Source organism: Adiantum capillus-veneris, chromosome 14, assembly GCF_014529385.1.
Source record: "Adiantum capillus-veneris isolate H3 chromosome 14, ASM1452938v2, whole genome shotgun sequence".
Classification (NCBI taxonomy): Eukaryota; Viridiplantae; Streptophyta; class Polypodiopsida; order Polypodiales; family Pteridaceae; genus Adiantum; species Adiantum capillus-veneris.
In genome coordinates this window covers 154,658,888-154,666,778 of record NC_140944.1, presented here as the reverse complement: position 1 = coordinate 154,666,778, position 7,891 = coordinate 154,658,888, and the positions used below count along the sequence as shown (strand labels likewise).

The following is a 7,891-nucleotide window of genomic DNA, read 5'->3' as shown; positions in this document are numbered from 1 at the left end:
CCTAGGGGGGTGCTAAAAATACCGAGAGGTTTCAAGAATAGGAGAAGGAAAAAGCTCGCTCGTCGTCGCGGCTCTTTTTTTTTTTTTTTTTTGCGCGTTCACGAATCGTATGTGCGATTTTAAAAAGCTCTATACTTACAAGTTCCCATTCTATTTTGAAAGAGATAAGAAAGAAGTATCCTAATTTTGACTTACCTCTCTTTCTCTCCTAAAAATACTATCTCTAAGCTTTTTCTTCACACATAAATTAGGTTCCCACATAAACCTATCGTTCCACATAAAGAAAGATCATAAATAAATGGATTCTGAACCCGATTTTCAATCCGATTGCTCTGATGAACTCATGATGACTCACAAAATCGAGAATCTCAATTACTTTGCAAAATAATTGAAATGGCTTATATGAATAAATGTTGGGTACATTACAATCTCCCCAACTTAGGGATTCGAGATGTCCTCATCTCGAGAAAAAGTGAAGATAATCCTTCTCTAAGGTAGCTTCATCTTCCCATGTTGCATCTTCTTCAGGGTAGTCCTTCCATTGAACAAGGTGTTCTCTGAGGATTCTATTCCGAAGAATCTTCTCTCGGGACTCCAGAATCCTGGATGGTTGGAGATCTAAGATACTTTGGTTAGGCATGATAATCTGTTCATCATTTAGGAGTTGATCATCACTGGGGATATAGGGCTTCAATAAGCTCACATGAAATACGTCATGAACTTCAATATGTTCTGGTAACTTCAACTTGTAAGCTTGAGTACCGATACACTTGATCACTTCATAAGGACCACAATAACGTGGGCTAAGCTTCTTGTACTTTCCAAGAGATAAAGTACTTCTCTTTGGATGAATCCGAAGAAAAACCTTGTCGCCTTCTTTGAATCTTCGCTCGGATCTCTTTCCATCTGCATATTGTTTTTGGCGATCCTGAGCCGCTTGAATATCCCTCCGAATGGCTTTCGTTTCGCTTTCTATTTCTTCAAGCATCTTCTTAGACGCTTCTACTCTTATGGTAGGATCTGAAAAATTAAGCGGAGAGATACAGTCATGTCCATATAAGGCACAAAATGGGGTCATACCAATGCTTTGGTGATAAGAAGCATTGTAGGCATACTCCACTAGAGGTAAAAATTGAATCCATCGCTTAGGTTCCCTACTGCAATAAGCTCTGAGAATATCTTCAATGACTTGGTTGACTCGCTCGGTTTGTCCATCTGATTGAGGATGGTATGCGGTACTAAAGTCCAATTCTGTCCCAATTGCCTTGAAGAGCGAAGTCCAAAAATTTGAAGTAAACTTCCATCTTGATCGCTTACAATTCGCTTCGGTAATCCATGCAATCTGAAAACCTCTTTAACAAATAGTCGTGCAATATCAGAGGCGGTAAATGTTGTCTTGACTGGGATGAGGTGTGTAACCTTCGTGAGTAGATCAACGACCACCATAAGTGAGTTGTACCCACCTTTTACCGTAGGTAATCCTGTGACAAAGTCCATGCTTATACATTCCCACTTCATTTGTGGAATGTCCAGAGGTTGAAGTTTACCGGGAAGTTTAACCCTTTCAGCCTTAATCCTTTGGCATGATAAGCATTGGCGAACATAGCGTAGTACATCTGCCTTCTGTCCAATCCAATAGAATCTTTTACGTATTGCATTGAGAGTCTTTGCATAACCTGGGTGTCCTGAAGTAGGGCTATCGTGGGCTTCGAACAAAATAGCCTTCTTTAAGTTAGGGTCCCTCGGTACACATAACCTATCTCTGTGGTAGAGACAAAGTCCATCTTCTGAGAAGTGTATCATTGAAGGTATAGTCTTTGACTCTCTAGATCGAACAAGGTTAAGCTGCCTTTGATGCTCTGGATCAGATGATGCAGCTTTCTTAATCCTTTTAATGATCGGGTTATTAGGTATGGATATGAGTCCCACAAAAGGTTTCCGACTCAACGAATCTGCAACTGTGTTTTCTTTCCCAGGGCGGTAAAGAATATCAAAGTCATACTCCTGTAAAAGTTCCACCCATCACCTTTGTCGCATATTCAAGGTTGCTTGGGTAAAGATCCACTTTAAGCTCTTATGGTCGGTTATAAGTCGAAACTTTCTTCCCAATAAATAGTGTCTCCATAGCTTTAAAGTATGAATGATTGTCAACAGTTCGAGATCATGGGTCGGATAGTTCTTTTCATGAACCTTAAGCTTACGTGAGGTGAAAGCTATTGGTCTGCCTTCTTGAGTTAACACTCCTCCAACTACTATTCCACTAGCATCAGTGACAACTTCAAAGGCTTGATTGAAATCTGGTAGCTTTAGACATGGGGCCGTAATCAGATATTGCTTAAGTTGGTCGAACCTTTCTTGATGTACTGGTTCCCAATTGATCCTTGCTCCTTTCTTCAAGAGGTTTGTCAAGGGTGCGGCAATCACCGCATAATTATTTATAAAGATTCTGTACCAGCCTGTGATTCCCAAGAATCCTCTAATCTCACTTACATTAGTTGGCCGAGGCCATTCAACAATGTCTTGAACTTTAGCGGGGTCTACTGAAATTCCTTCTTACGAAACAATAAATCCCAAGTATTCAATCCTTGGAGATAAAAATGAGCACTTGCTCATCTTTGCGTATAGCTTATGCTGGCGAAGAATATCTAACACCTTCCTTAGGTGAGCTTCATGTTCTTGTTCATCTTTTGAGTAGATCAGAATATCATCAAAGAAGACAAGGAAAAAATCGTCTAGGTAAGGCCTGAAGATATCCTGCATCAATCTATTGAATGTAGCTGGAGCATTGGTTAGACCAAATGACATTACTATAAATTCAAAATGGCCATAACGGGTGTTGAAAGCTGTCTTTGGAATATCTGATTCCTTTATTCTGATTTGATAGTAACCAGATCTTAGATCTATCTTTGAGAAGACCTTAGAACCATGTAGCATGTCCAGCAATTCATCGATTCGGGGTATAGGATAGTTTTTCTTAACTGTTACCTGGTTTAGTCCTCTATAATCAATGCAGAGTCGTAAAGTCCCATCTTTCTTTTTCTGAAAAAGTACCGGTGCTCCCCAACTAGATTTGCTTGGTCTAATAAATCCCTGTTCCAGAAGTTGACGAAGCTGCTCCTTCAGTTCAATTGCCTCTGGTAAGGCCATTTTGTAAGGTCTCTTTGACACGGGCTCACTTCTTGAGAGAATCTCTATCTCATGGTCAATTTCTCGGGTTGGAGGAAGGGAGGTAAGGTCTTCACGAAAAATATCTGAATATTCATGAAGCCACGAGGGTTTTGTATCACTTGAATTTGGATCGACCTTATTCAACTTGACCACAAATACCTGTTGACCAGCTCTCATACCCTTGAGTAGACGGTTTGCCTTCATTAATTGAATCTTTGGGCTCCCACTTTTCCCTTGCACTTTGACTTGCCTTGCTTGATTATCTCGAAAGCTCAAACTACCTTGACCACCATGGATGCTAGCCTGATTCTTAGATAACCAATCCATCCCAATAATCCCATCGTACATCCCAACTGGTAGGGTTCTAAAGAAAGCTGAAGTAGTGTACCCTCCTAGTTCAAACTCAAGGATTCCCACAGAATGTCGAGATACTACGGTTTTCCCATTAGCCAATTCTACTGTCATAGGTTTAGCTTGTTTTTGGTTTAGGTTCAACTTTCGTAAACATTTTGGGGATAGAAAAGAATGGGTACTGCCACAATCGATGAGAAGGTTAAAAGATTTACCTTGATGATTGGCTGCGGTCTGAATAACAGCGAATTGTCGTTGAGCTCCAGGGTTGTCAATAGCTGCATAGATAGTCGCTCTTCCTTCTTCTTCACCAATGGTAGATTCTTCTATGGTTACACGTGCATGTGCATTCCTACCTTGACCTCTTCCAAATGCCCTTGCTGCTCTCCCTCGCCCTCATCCACGTCCACCACCTCATCCATTGTTCTTTCCAATAGGGTGGCGTCTTCGGTCTGCCTTCGTTGCTACCGCTGCTCTGTTAGATAAGTGTGGACATCTGTTCTGGTAATGTCCCAGTTCTCCACACTCAAAGCATCGAACATCCAAACTTGCAGGATTTTGCATGTTTGCAGCATAGGCTCTTTGTGGCTGCCTCTCATTATTGGAAAATCTTACTGGTCGTCTAGCACCATTAAAACTCTGATTTTGTCCAACTCTCCTCCTTAAGCCTTGCTCCTTCATCAAAGGTTTGGCTCGCAATAAGGCATCTTGCACAGTGGTAGGTTTCATGGCTTCCAGTCGTGAGCAAATGGGTTCTCTTAAACCTTGGCAAACCCGAGCTACTTGTTGCTCTATCGTCATTGGTGGTGCATAACGCCTAAGATTTACGAACTTTGAGTAATACTCTTCCAGGGATAGGCTATATTGCTTCAAGCTAAAGAACTCGTTCATCTTTAACGCTTCATGAGCAGGGGGTAAGTATCTTTCCTTTACTGCTTGCTTGATTTCCCTCCAATTCTGGGAATTTTCTAACACTCCCATGTCACGGCAATGTTGTTTCCACCATAATTTGGCTTCACCTGTAAGGCGAAACATTCCCAGCATCGTTTGGTTTGCAGGTGCAGTCTTGGCAGCTGAGAAATAATCGTCCATAGCTTCAATCCAGACTTACGCATCCTTTTCCACATTAGCACCTTCACCCTTAAAAGAAGGTGGTTGCATTTGCTTGAGCAACAATTTCTTCTCCTGAACTTCCGTGTATAAAGCATCGTTCCGAGGATTCTCCAATATAGGAGTAATTTGAGGGTTCTCCTGCAAATTTTTAACACCAATGCTTATAATAACTTAAGTCATTAAAGTATTGGGTTTATCTAGTCCTTTAGAGTTCAACACATGGCTTAACCAATCATAACTTAGTCCAATCACATAACTTAACCAGTCATGGATCTTCACCAACAAATAATCAATGACTTGACCAGTCACTCAATTCTTTTGAACAAAACAACTAAGTTTATTATTTGCAACCCATACGCATTAACAAGCTTTCTGTTCCTAGCACTAGTTGCATCAATTACTATCGTGAAGCGTGTAGGGAACACCAAATCTCAATTAAGCTCAAGAGTAAATTATTTATCAAGAGTCAGTTTCTCTTCCAAAAAAAATCAACGTCTTCTATTGATGTAAGAATACCAATGGCCTTATTACAAAATGCTATAGTAACCCTAATCCTCAGGTGTATATTTGAAGCTGTGATATTCTTGGGCACTCTTTAGGAAGAAGCCCGGCGGATTTTCTATAGGGGCTAATAGTCGATAAGTGGCGGGGAGTTGTGGTAATCATTTTGTCCATCCCTTGCCCGAGAATTGGCTAGTTCTTCCTATAACAACCACTCGGTCTTTTGGAACGACTGCAATGACCTTGTCATAGACCCACCGATTGAAGTTGACGCTTCCATCTGCCGCCATTGCTTTGACATCGGTTGGCCAAAAGGTATAGTAATGGACCAGCCTTAGCTCCTCGCACCATTTGATGCGGTAAAGATCATTATTTAAATTCCCTAAGCTTCCAGCCCTGATGGTAAAAGTACTTCCACGAGACCACCAGGCTCGAGACCATCCTCGTTGGGTTCGAAAACGTGGCGGAGTGGTCGATATCTCGAGGATCCTCATAATTGATGCCCGAAAGTCATAGTCGTTTGATCGGCATGCAGACATGTACATGATGTTGAACACCTGAAATCGCATGTATGCCTCATGCTGATCCTGAAACGTGTTATATATAAATACGTAAGAATATAAGTTCATTTTAATAGAGTAGTTTAGAAACAAAAGTAGCAATAATGGAAAAAAAACACATTCTTCCCCTACATTCCCCTCTTAACGTTGGGTTAACCTCTATTTAACCTTTGCTCTAATACCAATTGTAAGGTCCCCATCCTAAAAGATCGGGGCGACTTGGAAGATAGCCTTCTTTATTCCCTAAATCCATTGACAACACTCTACTCCTATAATGCGAAGCAAGGGTACGAGCAACGAAAGAGAAGAAGACTTCCACCTGATGTGTTCGTAGTTACAGGACCCTACGCCACAAGCCAGGTCGATGAGGTTAAAGGTTCTATGGACTCTAGATCCTACATTATAAGAGAAGAAATTCCCTTTCACATATTAAGGACTAAAAAACGCCGCCTTTTTCCCCGCGTTTAAGAGGCACGGCCGCCATTCTTAATTCCAAAATATGACAAGAGATAAATGTGAGGTCCCCACCCCATCGTCTCAACAACGGATCTGATGGTAAACCTGGTGGCCACTAGATCTATAGCGGAAGCAAACAAAGTGGTTTGGATTCATCTAGCGGACGATCTCTCATCACAAAGTGAATTGAGTTCGAGCCTACTAGCAAGGAGATCTAGCTCCATCTCGTAGGGGAAGCGTGATTTAACCTATGTAGCGATCCTAAGACCCACCTTCCAAGAGGAGAGAAACCTCGAGTGCCTTTTTCCCCATGTTTCAGAGACACGTACTCTCGAGATTTCACCGCTCTAGGGGCAATGAGTATTACTAATATCGAAGTAAGCACAATGGGGACAGAGAGTTCCTGACCAATCGGGACCACCCATCTCGTAGACATTGGCAACCTGAGCCAAGCCCCCACTTTCCACCCCCACACTCACACTTCCTTGTGTGACCTAATTACTACCACAAAGGTTGTTCAACATAAAGATTCCTTGTTTAATTCCGAATCACATTGTTCGTTAATACAGCCCTTCAACCAGTATTGCAAACAACACCAAGATAGAATTCTAGTAAAGATTCTACTCAAACTTATTCATAAAAGTTCCAATGTTCTGGAGGTACAACATCCCCCCTCCAGCGAGAGTTCACTCCTCCCGTTGTCGCCTAGCTGCCCATACAACTAGGTATGTCCACCGTATAAAAAGCACATCATGGACACTCTCACCGCATACAAAGCAAGACGTGGGTTCCCACCGCATAGAAAGCAAGTCGTGGGTATCCACCGCATAGAAAGCAAGTCGTGGATTCAAGAGTCCTTAACGAGGAACTCTGCCCCCTGTGATCAGTAGGGGGGTCAAGACTGATTCAACATTGGAAATAAAATGAACATGTCGAGCTAAATTTTCCCTAGCAGACATTCTTTCCTAATTGCAACCAGCATACCCATCAATCATTTCCTTCCTACTTTAGAACTTAATGTACAATGAATTCAATCCCGAGGTTTCCGTCGGATTTCTCCAACATGTTTGGGGATATTTTCATTCCTAACTAAACGTGTGCAATGTTAAATTAAACAACTTGAATGAAATTATGATCTACCTCTACCATTTCTTCGTCGATGGCCCGTGAGATGGCCGGTATTTGTTCCTCCATGGGAGCTTTTCCCTTTCCGTTCACCTTGCTCGTTCCTGCCTCGTGGTCGTGGGCTCCACCAAAGCGAGTCCTCTTAACATGGGCCATTTTAAACTCACTACTTTAAGTAATTAACTTGGGGAAAAGAGCTAATGTCCGTAAGCGTCATAACAAGCCAAATGATAGATTAGCGACATCAAACAATGCCTGCTACATGAGAGGTTTAGATTTTTCCATCTAGCAATCATTATGGATGACACATAATCTTATGGGAACCGGCTCTAAAGATAATTACTCGGCTTACATGATTAAGAATAATAGGTTTCACTAATGGAATTACCAGAGAGATGAATTAAGCACGATTAATCTCTTTCCTAGCAATTAGAGGGTGCAGAATCACCGCATGCATAGGTGTGAGAAAAACCACCTCTTAGAGACTTAATGACAGATTAATCTTACCTTAATTATATCTTAATGCATAACAGAGATGGATCTAAATCAGCTACAATATTAATGCGTGATAGAAAGAGTGATTCTCATCAATCTACACAATTACCAGCTTACAGATT

At 41.5% G+C, this 7,891-nt stretch overlaps 2 protein-coding genes and 1 pseudogene across 2 annotated transcripts; all 3 read right to left on the bottom strand.

Annotated features, from left to right (window-relative positions):
* Positions 1-457: 457 nt before the first annotated feature.
* On the bottom strand, positions 458-1,078 carry LOC147443397 (uncharacterized). The gene has a single exon (XM_086529500.1). The coding sequence runs from the start codon at positions 1,076-1,078 to the stop codon at positions 458-460; it is 621 nt and encodes a 206-aa protein (XP_086385626.1).
* Positions 1,079-3,933: 2,855 nt separating this feature from the next.
* LOC147443396 (uncharacterized) lies at positions 3,934-4,611 on the bottom strand. The gene has a single exon (XM_086529499.1). The coding sequence runs from the start codon at positions 4,609-4,611 to the stop codon at positions 3,934-3,936; it is 678 nt and encodes a 225-aa protein (XP_086385625.1).
* Positions 4,612-5,180: 569 nt separating this feature from the next.
* Positions 5,181-5,702, bottom strand: LOC147443395 (uncharacterized; annotated as a pseudogene).
* Between the last annotated feature and the right edge of the window lie 2,189 nt (positions 5,703-7,891).

Bases quoted from the DNA above. Each gene is read 5' to 3' on its own strand.
- LOC147443397 (XM_086529500.1), bottom strand. From the start codon at position 1,078: ATGACCCCATTTTGTGCCTTATATGGACATGACTGTATCTCTCCGCTT.
- LOC147443396 (XM_086529499.1), bottom strand. From the start codon at position 4,611: ATGGACGATTATTTCTCAGCTGCCAAGACTGCACCTGCAAACCAAACG.